The sequence below is a fragment of the Harpia harpyja genome, chromosome 13, assembly GCF_026419915.1.
Source record: "Harpia harpyja isolate bHarHar1 chromosome 13, bHarHar1 primary haplotype, whole genome shotgun sequence".
Lineage (NCBI taxonomy): Eukaryota > Metazoa > Chordata > Aves > Accipitriformes > Accipitridae > Harpia > Harpia harpyja.
Window position 1 is genome coordinate 8,241,748 of NC_068952.1, and position 17,210 is coordinate 8,258,957.

Below are 17,210 nucleotides of genomic sequence, written 5' to 3' on the forward strand. Positions count from 1 at the left end.
CCTGTCTTGCCCCGGGGCAGAGCCCGGCTGCTCGGTGCCGGTTCCCGCCCCCCCCAATATCATCCCTCTTCCAGGCGGAAACTTTAACGCCCCTTACACCTCCGAGGCTATAAAGACGACGGTCGGAATGAAAAAATACCCCCCCAAAATCCGCCTCTCTCCTCACACCTTCGCCACCCAGGCCCGTGGAAACGGGGGAAGGGGGAGCAACCTCCCACGATCACCCACGTTAAAACGCGAGTGGACTCCCCCGCATCCTCCCCTCCAGGTAGGCCCGGGCAATAACTCCCCCAGGGTCCCCCTTCAAAGGCTTGTGCGAAGTGACTTTCCGCCCTTCCCCTGCTCAGCATCTCTTTCGCTGCTCCCCAGCGCTCCCTGTTTTTAGGTTCGGGAGCGATTCCCGCACGGACGCCTTTATCAAGGGAGAAGAGAGGGGGACCGAGAGGGAACCCGGAGGGTCGCCGGGCACCCTCCAGGTTTGCAGCCGCTCCGAGCCCGGCTCCTCTCGGCGAACACCGCCGGAGCATTTCGCTTTTCATCTGCCTTTCACCCGCTCCAACGTTTATAGCTAAACAAGTTCACAGTTTACACACAGTAAAACGTCGATATTGCGCTTAATGGTTACGGAGAAAAGGCTCTTCGCAGGGATCCTCATAAAAGCCCTTTATTTAGTTTCGAGCATTTTCTTGTAATCAATAAAAGTTGGCTGTTATCTCCCGGCGCATTTAGCGGGGAAGTTTATTGCCTGCCGGGCGGATGAAGGGCGAGACAGGAGTGCACCATACAAGGAAGGGACTCCCGAGTCCCTAGATCCGAGCCTCGGATTCGTAAAATATAACCATCCATTACATTGCCGATATCTGGAGCCAGCAAATATATACAGACTATAAATTGTCGCCGGCGGGGTGCGGGCCGGCCGCGGGCGCGGGGGCTCCGCCCGCCCGCATTCCTCCCCGAGCCGGGGGGGCGCCGGGGGGGTCCCCGGCCCATTCATCACCGCCGTTATGATTCTGCGATGCAGCAAATGGGTTGTGTAAAGAGGCAGAGTTTGACAAGGTGGCATGGTTATCCTGTCCAAATGATGCATAATATTAGTATTAGGGCTTAGATCATCGCATGCTTTTAAAATCATCACCGCTAACTAGGGGGGGGGGGAGAGTCCTAGGGGCTGCAGGGGGCAAAAGTTTCCATGTAGATAATGATTATAGATGGTGGGATTTATGGGGAGGGGTGCGCGCACAAATAAACACGTCTACTGTAGCCGGAGGGAGGGGACCGATCCGGCCGGCGCCCCGGAGCCACCCCCCCCGCCGCCCTCCCCGCCCGGGGCGGCTTGCGGGAGCGAGGAACGGCAGGGACCGGGGCACCCCGCAGCCCGGGGAAGGCCAGCAGGACTGCACCCCCCCAGCCCGGACACGTCCCCAAGGGCTTGAGGAGAAAGCAGAGACCCTCCCCTCCTCACCCGCCGACTGCTACCTGGTCACGACAGCGGTCACAGACACTAGTGGGTGGGGGCGGGAAGGGGCTCTCCGGGGATGGAGAAGGGGTCGCTCAGGCCAAACCCTCCACATCAGCATCTGCCCCTAGAAACGGAGTATGGTGAAGAGAATTGTACCGGGAGGTTTTCGGGGAGACGGGCCGGCTCCGTGCCGCATCTCATCCTCCTTCTTCCCGCTTTCCGGGGCTGGGGTCAGGCACAGGCTGGAGGCTCGGGGGTCGCGGCTCAGCTGGGGGTTCTGATCCGGTCCCTGCTTAAACCAGGCAGGGCCAGGCGGGATCCCCCGCCTGCAGGCAGCCCGCCCGCGGAAGGGTTAAGGGAGACAGTGCCTGAGCCAAGGCAAGAGAGGAAGAAAGGGAGAAACGGAGAAAAGGAGAGCCCCGGCTCCAGCCTTCCCCTCCTGCCTTCCCGATAAACCCCGCCGCCGCTTCCCCGCCCGGGGCACCGCGCAGCGCCCGGTCCCGGCGGGACTGCGGCGCCGTGGCGGGCGGCCTTTTTCCAGGGGAAACGGCTTTGGGCTGCCGCTGGAGTCAGGAAACCTAAAAGGGGGAAGAGGGGGGTAGAAAGCGCCTCTTAATTCGGCATCTGCGCTGCCGCCTCGCCCGGGGCCGGTACCGGGGCACGGCCCGCGGAGCGGGTCAGCAGAGCCCGGTGACAACGGTGCCGTGAGGAGGATAAAATCCCCGCTCGGCGTGATTTATCAGCCGTCGCTGACCCCTGAATAGTTGGCTTACATGGCTGGTGACACATTACCCGGGAAATGGGGCTGGCGTGATTTGTGGCGTGTGTCTCTCCCGCCTCACCCCCACCCGTCTTTTCGGCTGCTGGGCGCAGGATACCCTCCAGCCACTCCGTCCCCTCCATCATCCCCGTCCCCTCCATCATCCCCGTCCCTGCATGCAGGCGGCCGGGGTCACCCCACCGGGCCCGTCCAGGCAGACGGAGATGGTCCCGGGCAGCCTCCTCTTTGGGTCACCGAGGAAAGGAACTGGTCGTGGCGGGGGGGCAGAACAGGCGATGGCAACGAAGGCCGGGAGAGACGGCCTGGGACCAGGCATAGCTGGAGGGGTGTGATGGCTGGAAACCTTTGATTTGGGGTTTGCCTGGAGAACGGGGGTGGAGGAGGGTGGCCTGGGTTTTTTAAGGCAAGCAGAAATTTGATTATAGCATACGGCAGAGGTCTGTGATTTGCGGTGAGCGGATTTCATTAACTACGGCCGTTTGAGTCCCGGAAAACCCGGTCAGGCCCGCGGGGCCGGGGATGAAGCTGACCCCGAGGGCGGGCGGCGAAAGGGGCTCGGCCGCGGCGCCGGTTCTCCGGGCCGGGGAGAGCCGCGGCGGCTCTGGGCTGCTGCGGCCGCGGGGCTGGCACGGCCGCGGGCGCTGCCCCTGCGGCTCCCTCGGCTCGGCTCGGCTCCGCTCCCCCCGCAGCCCCCGCGGGCCTCTGGGATCGGCCCGGCGGGAGGGGAGGGCGGGGGGGCAGCCGCTTTCCCCCCTGCCCCTGCGCTTGCTCTCCGCAGGGGGGCCGTGGGGCACAGGGCGCCTTTCGCCCCCCCTCCACTCGTGTCACCTGCCGCAGCCGCCACGGAGGCGAGAGGAGGGTGGGTTGGCTCCCCCCGCCTCGAGGTTTACCTACGGCGTTTCCATTTATGATGATGGTGGTGGTGATGGTGGAGGCAGCAGCGGGCGGGAGGTGCCCGGAGCGGCAGCGCAGCCCGTCTCTTCGGGGGCTTTCGGGCTGCCTGGCTGCCCGCCGGCGGAGAAGTGGTATCGGGTCTAATTGCCGTCAACGAATGTCACCGGCAGAAGGAAAAACAAAAGCTGCCTCCAAAGATCCCGGAGCAGAATTTGGCAAGGCTCCTAAAGACACCAATTAGCAAAGGCTAAACCCATTAATGAAGTGGCGGCTCTCTGGTTTCAGCCAGGTGGTGCAGATCAGAGCGCCTGTATCTGCAACAGAGCTCCGCTTCCCTCCAGCCAGGACCTCACAGCAAACCTCCACATCAATAATACGCTTAATGGAGCTCATTAGGGCTGGGGCCGCGATTCCCGGCCTGGGAGCAGGGGGGGCGAGGGGAGCAGGGGGGCAGCGCTCCCCCCGCCGCGCCGCGGAGGGACGGGCTCCCTTCCCCCGTGGGGCGATGCTCCCCCCGCAGGTACCTGGCGCTCCCCGCTACCTGCCTGAGCTCGTGGCTTTGGGCAAACGCCGTTTCTAGCCGGCTCTTTCGAACAAACGAGAACCTCGGCATCGCCTCGCCGGGCTCACCAAATCACCACCGGCCCCCCCCGCCTCCATCCGAGCACCCTCAGCCCGCCGAGCTACGAGCACCCTCGGCCGTGCGGGCTGCGGAAGGTGCCGGGGCACGACCCCGGGTCGGGGCCGTGGAAGAGGAGGGAAGGGGCTTCTGCAAACTGATCTAAAAAGAAAAGCGTCCAGAGCTCACCTCTGTAAAAGGGGACAGGGGAGAAGGGAGGAAATATTTCCGTTTCGGCCAGGGGAAAACATAAAAAAGAGGGGGAAAAGGAAAGCCGGGGTAGGATAAGCTCGGTCGAGGTGAGCTAGAATATTTAGCTGATGGAGGTGGACTATGAAAGGAGACTTCATATTTCTCTCCGAGGAGTCTCTCCAGGTCCACAGCCGAGAATACACACAGCAAACGTTGTGCTTGAATTATAGCTGAGGGTTTGCTTTATTTGAATTCACTGGTGTTTATTTAAGAAAGTGAATAAAGGTTTTGTGTAAACAGCCATTATTTCTGATGAGCGCTCAACAGCAATAAGAAGGGGGTGGTTTTTTTAGTCGAGATTGTGGCAAAAGTTGACATTTCGGAGATTGCAGTTTGTCTTGCCGACGCCAGGCAGTCCCGAGGCATGAACTGCAGGGAAAGCTGTGTGTGCCTGTGAGTGTGAAACGGCGATGCCGAGCGAACCGGGGTCTGAAAACAATTATTTTTTAAGACATCAGCTTAAGCCCGACATTAAAATAAAATAAAAATATTTTCCTAAGGAGCGGGGCCGGTCTCGCTCAGCTAACGAGGGAGGCGAACTCAGGTTTCGCTGCCGCCGGCCCCGCACCCGCGGGGCTCTGCGGGCGGGGGGGGGCAGCGCCGACCCAGCGGGGCCGCGGCGGACCCCCCCCCCGCACCCCCACCTTCCCCCTCGCCGGGCGGGGCAGCGACGGACCCCAACGCGAGCTCCTCGCCCGGCCCTTTTTGCGCCGTAAAATCGCTTGCTTAAAATGTCGCGTCTGTTTTGTTTTATTATTGTTATTTTTTTCTTCTAACGTGGCTGTTATTTCCGAGGTTGACTCGGGTCTCTTTGGAGAGGGGATGTTTCTGGTAAGAAATCAGGCGAGAAGAGAAGGATCTCGTTGGGCTTCTTAACACAGCGCCCGGGGGAGGTGGGGATTATTGGTAAGCTGCTCCCCGGGAAGGAGCTCGGCAGGAGCTCCTGCGCATCTCTGCGGGTGTGGACGCTCGCAGACGGGGCTGGGATGCCGGAGCGGCGCGGAGAGGCCTCCCGCTTCATTATTAAACCGGTTTCCCACACATGCCACGCAGGGACGGGGCAGGGAAACCTCTGCTCTCCGTGCGGCAGCGTGTATCGCTCCCGTTCCTTGGTGTCCCGCACAACCCCTCGTCTGAAATAAGCCCGACAAACCTCTGCCTGGTACCCGGGAGGGGAAAGAGGAGCGGGTGGGTGCCGGAAAGCCTGGCCTGGCCGGGGCCGCGGAGACCGGGGGCAGAGCCGGAGAAGCCCCTCCCGGCCCCTCCGCGGGGACCCCGGCCCCCGCCGGGCAGGGCGAGCCGCGCCGACACAGACCCGTTGCGGCGAGTGGGTGCAGCCCAAGGGATTTGGGATCGGCTGGCACGGGTCTGAAAAGAGTCACAACGGATTTAAGGGGGGGTAAAGAGACCGCCCGAAAAGCTACGACCGCCGCTTTGAAGACCGTCGAAGAACCGGATCGGCGGGGGAACCGTGGGCTCGGGCGTTTCGCCTTCAGAAATAACCAGCATCGGAGAAGCCTTTCGTGTTATCAGGCGATGATAAAGCAAACCAAAAAGAGGCACCCCCGGGCTTTTTTGGACCTGTTCGGGGCGGGGGTGTTGCATTGCGCTGCGGACAGGTCGACTTTGCCGACGAACGGCGATCGAGCTGCCCGCAGTCACGACACTGTCCCGGCTTTTTTCCACAGAAATTTAGCAGTAACTGCAGCCTCGCAGGACCGGGCAAACTCCCGTCCCTGTCGAGACGGGCACAAATCCCTCCATCCGCGCATCTTTCCCCAATCTCGTTTTCGTGGGTTTGCTCTACCTGCCCGAGGACGTGCACAACGGCAGCAATGGGGGAGAGTTATTATATTTTTTTTCCCTATCGTTGGGGGATAGGAAATAAAAATACCCTCCCGGCTCCACCCAGAGCAGAAGCCTGGGGTGCGCGGAGCGAGAGGGCCGGGAGGCAAAACCAGACGCAGGGCGAAGGAATTTTATCCCAGCTCTTTCATTCGGATCTGAGCATCTTTCTCCGTAGCCTGAGTCCCAACAGTACTATTTTTTTCCCCTTTTGCAGTGTTATCTTAAAAAGGTGCCATACAGGCGCTGCCCTTGCTCTCTCCCCGACCCGGGGTTCAGGCGGGCTTTGCTCTCCCGTTATTTGGGGAGGCCGGGGGGGGGAACGGGACCTGCCCCCGCGCAGCCAGCCCTGAGCTTGGAGGCGGCGCAGATTCCTCTAAGCCAAGGGAAGAGAACCTCTTTCCCGACGCGCTTTTCATTTCTCATCCGACAAGAGCCACCTCCAACCCCTCTCTCCCGCGTGGGTTTGTCTTTAGGAAGCAAAACTAAGAGGCAAACAAATTCCTGCGTGTCCGTGAGCCGCACCACGGTGGTTTATCGGAGAAGAAACAGTCATGTGTCGCTGGACATCTGTCCCGCGGCTTCCCTTGCTCTTAGGCGAAGTTATAACCCCACGGCAAACCCCGCGCTGATGGGCGCAGCAGCGGCCCTGGGGACAGCCGCTTTTGGGGGACTGGAAGCGAACTGCAGGGCCGGCTCCGCTCCCCGAAGAGCCGTGACACACACACCCCGTTTCCTCCCTGACGGTGTTTTAAAGGCAGAACCAATTTACAAGCCCCTTCCAGATCCTTGCCCCCGCTTCCCTGTCCCAGCAGGGTTCGGACGGGGACAGCCCCCCGGGTGCGCTGCCCTGCGCGGGCGCTGCGCGCACCCAGGGGCGCAGCAGAGCTTTGTCTTCCTCCTGGAAATCTCCCTGCCCGTCGCGGCTCTGGCGAAGCTCGGTTATGCCTTATTTGCCACTTCACCCACGCCCTCTTCGCCCAGCAAGACGGCCTCTTGGCTCGCCGTTTGCCCCAGCTCCTTTTCCCCCAGTGCTCGTGGCGGGGCGGGGGGGATGCTCTCGGCATTTCCTTCTCCTTCCTCAGGTGTTTGCTCCTGCCGGAGACACACACCCCCCCACACACACCCCCCCACACCCCGCTAGCAGGGGTGGCCCCGAGGAGCGTGTCCTCCCTGGCAAACCCCCCCGGCCCCGGAGGATTTCTCGCCTGAGCCCTCCGGGAAGCAGCAGGCCAGGGCCGGGTGCTCGCCCGCCTCCGCATCGCCGGAGGACACCGGGAATTTTTCGGTCCCTCGCCTGATTTCTCCGTCTCCCCCTTCTTTCTAACGGTGTCACAGGCTCAGCGCCCATCGGCCCAGAATGGGGGGAGGGAGCGGCTTCGCTTCACCTGCCCTCGCCCTAACCTCCCTGGGCAGGATCAGGCCTCCCCCGGCCCCGCGCGTGTTAGCCGAATTGCTCCGCTTAGGGCCTCGCAGAGCCCCGAGGCAGAAAACACGCTTCCCGGTGGGCAAGGACGGGGGATCCTCACCGCTGCGGCTTTCTCTTTAATCGGTGCTGCTCGGGAAGGGAGGAGGGGGATGAAGGCTGAGAAGCGGCCCCCCCGTCTTCCCCCGTGCCCCGGCAGGAGCGGAGCACCGGGCACCGCGGCGCTTTCTATTTATCCGAGGAGCGAAGCCGACGATGAACCCGAGCGGAGCCGGCGGATCCCGGCCCGGACCCCAAGGGAGCCCCGGGGGGGCCGCCCGGCCGCACGCCCCGGCCCTGCCTCCCGGGGAGGGCACCCAGCCCCACAGAACCCTCCGAGGTGGCGAGGGGGGGCAGGGGCGGCCTTGCCCCCCCCCCAACCCCGGCCCAGCCCCGCGGGGCTCCGCGCTCCCGCCCGCCGCCGCGGCCCGATCCTGCGCTCGGCCTCCGCGCCGCGTATAGCGCCTGCGTGACGTCACAGCGCGCCCCCCGGCCGCACGGCTACGCTGTGACGTCACAGAGCACTACCTCCCCTACCCCGCCGCGGGGGCTTGCGGAGAGGTGCACGGCAAATCGGAACGACACCAAAGCAAAGCAAACACGCCCCCCCCGACCCCCCCGCACCCCCAAACGGCCCCGCCGGCTCTTGGCAATGCCCCTGAGAGTCGCCGGGAGTCAGACACTCCGGTCCCGCCTTGCATCACAAACCGAAAGGCACCTCAAAAGACACATATACGTATGTACGCACATGCGGATCTACAAATGTAATTGGCAAGTTTCTCACCGGGGGCACAATTTTGCGTAATCAAATCCGGTCCTTGTCATCGCCTCCATGAGAAAAGGAAGGGGAAAGAAAAAAAAAAACCCAAGGAGAAGGCTGCCTCGGGAGGCTTTCAAGGTGAGGAGAGACAGTGGCTGCCTTTCAGCGGGGCGAAGGGAGCTGGGGCAGCCTCAGCAGCCCTCTCCCCTGGTCAACAGACTGACGTGGTTACAAACCATAGCAAACATTTTATTTACAGGAGATATATATATATATTTATATATTTTTGTCAGTGCAGTATTTCTTGGCCGGATTATTCGAAGCAACACGTTGCAACCGATGAGGACGTTGGCAAAATACTTCACATTGTAAATTGTCTGGGGAGGGTTTGGGGAAGAGAGGGATTTCAGAGCACGTTCTCGGAGTCCCTCGCTCGGATTTTCCTGGAGAGGACAAGGGGCGGGAGACGAAGAATAAAATAAAATTAAAAAAAAAAAAAAGAAAAAAAATCAGAGAAATCCCGCTCTCCTGCGAGCAGCGTGGAGGGAGAGGCGGCCGCCTCACGCACGGCCGTCCCGGGGCCGGGGCTCCCCGCTCCGCCCGCGTCCTCGGTCCCTCGCCCCGGGCCGGGCCGGGCGCTGGCCGCGGGCGGGAGCGGGCCGGTGCCGTGCTGGCCGGTGCCGCGCTCCCGGGGCGGAGGAAGGGAGATAAATTAGCGCGCAGGTCCCGGGCGCGGGTGCCGCGGGGCCGCCCCGTCTATAGGCCGCTCCGCGGCTCGGGGCTGGCGGCGGCGGGCAGCGGCGGCGGGCGGCGACGGGGAGGGGAGGCCGGGGCTGCCGGAGGACTTGCCGAGCCCGGCGGCGGGCAGGCTCCGCTCGGCTCCCTCAGTCCGTTCCGTGTCGCTGGGGGCCATGTCGAGGGAGTCGGCGTCGCTGCTGTCGCTGTCGCCCTCGGAGCGGCTGGGGCTTCGCTCGGGCTCCCCGGCGGCGGCGGCGGGCGGTGCGCCGGGTCGCTGGGCCGCCGGCTCCGGCTCCGGCTCCGGCGGCGGCTCCTTGTCCTTCTGGGCCTGCGCCTCCTTGGAGTGCCGCCATTTCATCCGCCGGTTCTGGAACCACACCTTCACCTGCGGCCGCGCCGCCCTCAGACGGGCGGCACGGCCCCCACCGCGCACCGCGCACCGCACCGGCCCCAGCGCCTTCCACCGGGGGCGGGCAGCAAGGGGCTGCCCACACCCTTACGCGACTAAGGTGGCTGTATTTTTTCCCTCCTTCTAGTTCGCGTGTTTAAATACCAAACGCCCCCCCCGCCCCGGTACTGTTTCGGGTTTTTGTTTTTTGGTTTGTTTTTTTTTTCCTCCCTCCTTCTACTTCTTCCAGGAAACCAAACCTTGCTCAAGAAACCACAGCGTTATACAATTCTGTGCGCTGCGGGCCCTGAATAGTGGAATCATTACAGAGTGGCGTTTAATGATTCCGTTTGAAGAAGAGTTTTCACTTCCCCAGAACTAAGGATTTCACAACGTGGGGAGAGATTTAGAAAAAAAAAAGGGGGGGGGTGTGTGCATTAAAAATAGTGTGTTCGCTTCTGCTTCCTTTGACCTAAACTGCCTCCCACAGCGAGTTGCACTCCAATAAAGCGCACACTGATGATCTGCCCCAGCCCCGCTCGCCTCTCTGCTCGGCCTGCTCGGCCGTGGCCAAAACAAAGGCGAAAGCTCCGCGCCTGGCCGCGAAATGCCGCGGAACCTGCGCGCAGGAGATGCTCGGGGCGAGGGCCTGCTCCTCAGCCAGCCCTGCCGAAGATTAAGGGAAAACTCTCTGCAACCGCCTTCCCTCCCCCCCACCCTCCGATATCCCTCTAAACTGGAAGTAAGATTTGAAATAAAACCGAAGCGGTTCTTACTTGAGCATCTGTCAGCCCCAGCATCGCCGCCAGTTGCTTTCTGTCCGGTTTGGTGACATATTTCTGGATTTCGAACCGTTTTTCTAAACCTTTCCTCTGCAGGTTGGAAAAAACAGCCCTGGACCAGGAGCGTTTCCTCTTGTATGTCTGGGGCAGCGTGTCCTTGGTTAAAACTGCGTACGGACCTGGCGGGGGTAGAAGAGAGGGGGGGAGAGAGAGGGAGACGCCGTTATTAATATCGATGCCTGAAAGGGAGCCTTAACTCGATCAAAATAACAGCTGGACTGCAGTGTGCAGGGAAGGCCCGGGCCGGCCCGGGCTTCCTCGGGCAAGGATGGAGCAGTCTGGAACCCGAATTTCTTCCTCTCCCCCCTCCCCGCCTCTTCTCTCTCGGCCCAGGTATTATTTTTGTACTAGATGCGATGGTCCTTTGGGTCAGGCCGTAGCCGGCTCTTCCTCCCCCCCCACGCAGCCCGGCTTTCGCCCAAAATCTGAGCCTCGCTAGAAAACACACGCCCTGGCCTTTCAAAAGCGCCCGGCGAGTCCCTCCGGGAGGAGAGCGCCTGGGCCGGGGGCGGGAGGGGGGGGGCTGCTGCGGGACGGAGGGCCCTGCGCCACGGGAGGGTCGACGAGGGACGAGCTGTACCTGGAAAAGTGTCTTGAAACTGGTGCTGAACTGAGCTCCTTGGGTTTGTGTTTAAGGGACCCAGAATAGCAGAGGCCTCGTTAATGGGGTCTAGAGACGCGAAGAACTGGCCGGCGGAAGGCTGCAAGTTGGGGAGATGAACCCCAGTTTGGCGGCTGGTAGTTAATAAGGAGGTCAGATCTGCGAGCACAGGAACAAGGAGAGCTCTGTTATACCGCGGTCGAAACCGACCCCCCGGCACGCTCCGGGCGACGGGGTCGGGTCCCCGGCCGGAGGGGCTGGCGGGGACGGGGGGGACACACACACACACCGGGCAGCCGCCTCCTCGCCCCGGGGGCTCTCCTCGGGAGAGGGGCCCTGCCCCGGCAGTCAGACATCCTCCGGTATATTCACTCCCTTGCTCAGGATGTTTACACGCCGCGAGGGGAGACGGATTGCAGCGAAAGCCTTTAAAACGGGCTCTGCCCTCTGAGGCAAAAAATCCTCGGGCCGCTTCGGGAAGCGGAGGCCGTTGCCTTCGCTATTTTTACGCTATCGCTAATTTTTCCCAGCGGCGCAAGTCCTGTGCCGCGGGCTGCTGCCGTGCGCGGGGCCGGGGGTGGGGCGGGGGGGGCAGGGGGTATTTTAGTGAGCGCTATTAGAAACCCGGATTTATAACGCTTTTTTTCAGAACTCTCTTCTCGGCTAGATCGAAAAGTTTTCAAATCGCGGGTATACTCGCTAAAAATAACGGTAGAATGAATAAAAGAGCACCAAGAGCGCTAGCCGGGAAAGCGGACAAGCCAATTTCTCTACCTCTCAGCGTGTTGCCTTCCTTGACTTTGGGGTCAAACTCCGCCGATAAAATGCGGTCGATGCCGAATTTCAGGTCCTTGCTGGCGGGCGCCGGCGCCGAGCCGTGCGTGTGGCCGCCCGGCAGCCGGGCGGGGGCCGGGGCCGGGACAGGGGCGCCTCCGCCGCCCCCCCCCGCTGCCGCCGCCGCCGCCGCCGCCGCTGCGGGGGACCGGTGCTGCGGGGGGCGGTGGTGGTGGGAGTGGTAGGCGGCGGAGAGCGGCGAGAGGCGCGGCGGGAAGGCGGCGGCGGCGGCGGGGGCGTCGGGGGCCACGACGGGCGTGGGCCGGAGCGGCGAGGCGGCGGCGTGGAAGGCACCGCCGTGATGGACGGCTCCCAGAGTCGCCGGCATCCCGGTGCCGGGACCTCCGGGCAGGCTGTCGGCGGATCCTCCCGCAGCTTCGCCGCCGGCGTGGAGGATGTCGGCGATGCAGAAGGACGGCTTCTTCGCCGCCGCGGCGTCCAGAGGGAAGCAGCCGCCGGCTGCCGGCCCCGATGCCGAGCAGTACGCCGCTGACCACAAGCTGAAGTTGGAGGCGTAGAAAGGAGCCAGCCCGGCCGTGTACATCCTGCCCGGGGACGGGGACGCGCCGCTCCGCCGCTCAGCTCCCGGGTGCGCGCCGCGGAGCTGCCCGCCGCCCCGGGCGCATGGGGAGGGATGGTGGGGCGAGAGGAGGCTGGCGGAGCACTTGCCGGAGGGGCAAGGAGGGAAAACCAACCTCTCCCTCCCCCAGCAAAAAAAAAAAAAAAAAAAAAAAAAAAGGAAAAAGTCCCCCGAACCCACGGCGAGACGGAGAGAGCGAGCGGGCGAAGAGCGGAGCGGCGCAAACAAAACAAACCCAAACCAAACCAAACCCCCTTTCCTCGCACTGGGGAGAAAAAAAAAAAAAAAAAAGAGAAAATCCACCCCTCCCCAAAACTTTCTCTGGCAACGACACTCCCGGCTCCGGAGCAGTCTTCGTTCCCTCCCCACGCCCAATCCGCGAGCCGCGGGGCCGGGCAGTACCGCCCGCCGACACGCCCACGCAGGGCCGGGTCGCGGGTACGGGCCACCGCGCCGCCAGCGCGCAACTGCGCGCTGGCGGCGCGGTGGCCCGTACCCGCGACCCGGCCCTGCCCAGTTTGCCCCGCAAGGTACCCCCCCCCCCCTTAAATTCCTCCCTCGACTTCGAAACACCCCCCCAAAACCCCCAAAAATAGCGCAAAGGCGTTGCGCCTGCCGCCGCGATTTCCAAACGTTTGAAAGAAAGGCGCAGGAAAATTCTCTCGCGGTTGGAGGCAGGTTGGTCCTCTTGGACATTATTCCCAAGGAAATGTGTTTCATTCCCGGATAAATGAGCCTGGGATGGTCTGGAAGAAAATGAGTCTGTGTCGATGCACGTAACATATTCATGAGAGCTCCGAGGTACTCTGGGCCCAGGACACGTTGGATCCTGCATTAGCCGCGACTAATTAATTAATCGTATTTTGTCGACAATGCAATTTTATAGATTTTTACCATCTTCTCCAGCCCGGTGGCTGCGTCTGCTTCCACACCAATTTCACCTTAAAAACTAGTTTGTAATTTTGCAAAGCTTTGACAACCGAATTACCCCCATTTTTTTTTTAGAATACAATCATAAGCTATATTCGCTGCAATAATTTAGGGACAAATTTATCAAAGCGTCTTTTGCGCTTTTTTGTTCCCCCTAACATCCACGTTTGTCCCGACACGACTCTGAAAAAGAACATTTTTTTAATATTAGTTTTCGTACATGTAAACCAGTCGCTGCCGTTTTGAGCAGGCTCCCGAATCGGACGATTGCAGGTTTGCTTTGATTTTGCTTCCAAAAAAAATTTTTTTTTCCAAATACCTTCCCAAATTCTGAAGGTTTTCCGGGAACCACCAGAAAGGCAAACTATTTTTTCCTTTCGCCAGGTATGAAGACGTAGCTTCTGTGTGAATATTGAAACCACCTGCGAGCGAGAGTGAACGCGTTCCTTAGCCATAACCGTGCGCACGGGTAAAGGTGAGGCGGGTTCCCCAGGAACAGCCAGGCACCGCTTTGCTTTGGTTTGGTTTTTATTAACGAGACGAAACCGAAAAATAAAGACGGGCTGGCTTGCCAAGATGTGTCCGAAAACCGAAGGCAGCGAAAGAAAGGGTTTATTAGGTTTCAACTTTTCCTGCCTCGACAGCAGAAAGCCCCTTTTCCTTGCATCTTTCCCCCCCCCTCCTTTATCCCCTACGCGCAGATGACCCGAGCGCCAGCCTCTTGCTCTCAAACCGGATCAAACGACTCCGGTTTCACTTGCGTTTCCACCGCCGGGCAGAGCCGTGCCATCAGCCCGCCTGAGGGAAGGGCAACGAAGTCTGCTCTGCCCGCTGCACCCCAGCTGCACACCGCTTCGGGCATTTATTACCGGAACTGCCATTGACACCGACACCGTTGCTGTGCCATCCGGGGCTGCTCGCCAGGCAGTCGCGGGGGGGGGGGGGGGGAGAAAACCAAGACCCCAAACCAAAACACGGGGTTTTCCTTCTTTTTTAGGAGCTTACGTCAAAGCTCCGCTCGCCTCGCTGCGCTGAGCAGCACCGGAGGGAAGGGAGCGCCCGGTTGCGGGGTCCCCGGGTAGCCCCGACGGGGGCACGGCCGCGGCTCCGCTCCCCCCGGCGCTGCCCCGCTGATCCCACGGTCCGCCGCGCAGAGAAGCGCTCCTTCCGCGCCGTCGTCCCGCGGGGACTAAAATAACCCGAAAGGAAACACTAAACGCGTCGCTCTGAAGCACTTGACCCCCGGGCCGGGCCCCGGGGAGGGCCAGGGAGCCGGGGAGCCCGACCCGCGGGGGCAGGTGCCTTCCCGGGGCCCGCCCGCTCCGCGCACCGGCTGGGCAGCGCTGCGCCCCCGCGCATCCTCCGCGGGCGGAACCAGGAGCACCTGCCTCCGCCCCCAAGGCCGCGCCGTCCCCCGGGGGACAGGGCTGTCCCCTCTCCCCAAAGGCCTCCGCGGGCCTCCCTGCCCGCGCACCTTCCTCGCCGGCGGCCGGGGAGGAGCAGGGCTGCGCGGCCGCGGCGGCCGGGGGGAGGCGGCGGCCCCTCCGCCCCGCGCAAGGAGGGAGAAGGCTGCAGGAAACCCGGGGCTCGCTGCAGTCCAGGTCATCTCCTGTTTTTTGAGAGGTTCCAACTCGGACTAAATGAGCGGATGTGCCTGCGAGATTTGTCCCAAAATAGAAGCGGCTTTAGTATTTTAGGATACAGCAGAAATCCTTATTTCTTCCGGAGAAAAACTTCATAATGAGCGCGAGCACTTCCCTTTTCAATATTTGTGCAACTTTATCTCGACCAGCAAGTTGCTTTGGTGACGCAAATCCGCCCTTGTGTATTGCAACTACAAAAATAAATGCAAGGAAATCAATTCCCTTCTAGCAATGAAAACATAAATATACAGCTGCGACTTTCCCCTTTAATCTTGCTTTCCGAGGGACTCGAGAAGGAGGCGAATGAACTGTGCAGGCAGGAGCGATGCTTTTTTTTTGTTAGGGAATGGAGTCTCGAAGGACTTTTCTTTTTTTTTTTCCCCGAGGCCGACAAAGGAGGTGGGAAAAAAAAATTATTCGAGTTCTTACGAGGGGAAAATAGAAAGGCTAACCCCGAGGCGCTCCAGCTCCCCGTCCCCACTCGCGGGCACCGGCCCGGGAGCATCCCGGGAAGGGCCGGGCCCTGCCTGCCCGCGCCCCACGGGGCGGACGGGCCCCTCTTTCGGCCATCCCCGCCCCTTCGAGCAGGAGCCCGCCGGGGTGCTCGCAGCCAGAGCCCCCCGGCTGCCTCCCCCCGCAGCCGGGCCGGCAGCAAGGCCCGAGAGGTGCCCGTCCCCGACGCGGGCTGTTCATCCGCCGCACAGCACACATCACCCCCCCTCCCCGCGGGGGGCTCGGGCCCTCCCCTGCACTGCAAGCAGCGGTCGGCGCTCTCGCCGGGGGGGCGAGCCAGGTGCGCCCCTCCGAGCCCGCCCGGGGTGCTGCCCGAGCGGCTTCCCAGCCCTCCGCCAGCGCGACCGGGCGCTGGGCGCCTTGCGCCTCGGCTGATGCGTGTCCTGTTTATGCCCAGATCCGTATATATAGAGACATATATATGTAATGTATAAAAATCAAGATTTAAAAAATCCTACTCTCTCGGAGTACTTTTAAAAACAACTGTCCAAACCTCATTGCAAACCCTCCCGGGAGATGGTTTGCTGGGGCGGCGTTACCGGGATGGCTGCCGTGCCCGCCCGCGGGGTCGGTCCCGCCGAGCCGCCCTGCCCCGCGGCCCGCCCTGCGCAGCGCCGAGCACCCGGCGGGCCCCGGCCCCGGCCCCGGGCCCCGGCCCGGTCCCAAAGCCCGTTCTCTGTCGCCACCTGCCGAACGGGCCGGGGCCGGCCTCCCGGGTCCCTGCGAGCAGGGAGCAGGCAAATTTGGGGAGCCAAGGGCAAAAAAAAAGGTAGGGCTACACCCGCCCAAAGCTGCGTGGTTGCAGGGTGGGCCAGGAGCGTTTTGCAGATGGCCGGGGGTCGGGGGGGGGGGTCTGCCGGTGCTCCCCCAGCACCGCCCCGGGAAACCGGGAGCGCTGCAGCGGGGCCGCCAAATCCGACCGCAGGGCGAGCTCCCCCCCCGCGGGGATCCGCAGCTGGAGGCAGGCCACAGGCGTGCGCCGCAAGGCTGGCTCGGCTTCCCTCAGCTGATCAACAGTTTGTTATCTGAAATGCTCAAGAGAAGTGCAGGCGCTGCAGGCAGGAACTGCCCAGAACCACAAGCAAATGAAGTGACTGAGCGGGTCGGCTCCTTGACGTTTCCTTTCTATTGTTTCATGGTTATTTAGTTGACTACCTGTGTCAGTAAGTAACGACTAATGTTATGTCATTTGCTGAGCCTACGTGGAAGGCGCCTGAAAACAGGCAGGCTCTGGGTTTCCGTGCGGGAGGGCAGGATTTCAAGTCTCCTGTGGGTTCATTTGCACTGGTGTTTCAGGTTGGGTCAGGGTGTGCTTTTGGGGGGGAAATGACCTGATCCTGATCACTTGCAGCTTTGCATCACAGAGAGGTCTCGGGGTGCACAAGCAGGTATCCTGGATGGAAATTGAGTCCACAGGGCATGCTAAAATCACTCTGAAGCAAAATCCCTCTGAAATGTCTACGTTGTCGTTGTCCAAAAACTCCAGGGGGGTTTCTGCATGTGAGCAGTCCCGAGAATTGTCCACATGTTACAGCAGAATAGGTCCCGCTGAATAGGTCCATATGTTAGAGCGGATCAAACCCTGAGGCTCCCAGCTCCAGGGACAATACACCAGCCACTGAGCTGGAGACTTGTTCGCATGCTTGCACGTTTGCGCTCTGTGTCTTTCTTTCAACTGCTGGTCTGATGAAATACATTAGATGACGTGAAGCTGACGGGTCTCAAGCGGAGAGAATTTTTGCGTTCTCCCAAATGCTGTGCAGTCCCCCAAGTTCCTTCAGACAGAGGGGGGACCTGAAAACACTGATCACCCCCTCTGCCCCTGAGTGCCTGGCTCAGAGATCTGGGATGTGGGAAGGCACTGCATCTTTCCACAGCCGTGTTTACAGAGAACGGGGTGACCTTTCCTTCCTTTTATTTTCCCCTTTTCCTTTTTTTGCATGAAAAGCTGCAGATGATACATAAATCTTAAAGAAGGGTCAGGGTAATAAATAGCAGTTGAAAAGAAGCACCTCTCTGCAGCCCCAGGAAAGGGGGCTGTGTTCTGAGGAGCAGCAGGGTCAGAA

The 17,210-nt window shown here is 61.4% G+C and overlaps 1 protein-coding gene across 1 annotated transcript; it reads right to left on the minus strand.

Moving 5' to 3' along the window:
• Nucleotides 1-8,303: 8,303 nt before the first annotated feature.
• Nucleotides 8,304-12,346, minus strand: HLX (H2.0 like homeobox). Its single transcript, XM_052806697.1, is given in 5 exon segments — nucleotides 8,304-8,883; nucleotides 8,885-9,198; nucleotides 9,978-10,162; nucleotides 10,624-10,803; nucleotides 11,419-12,346. Coding segments are annotated over 5 exon segments (1,335 nt in total). The 5' UTR covers nucleotides 12,023-12,346; the 3' UTR covers nucleotides 8,304-8,831.
• Between the last annotated feature and the right edge of the window lie 4,864 nt (nucleotides 12,347-17,210).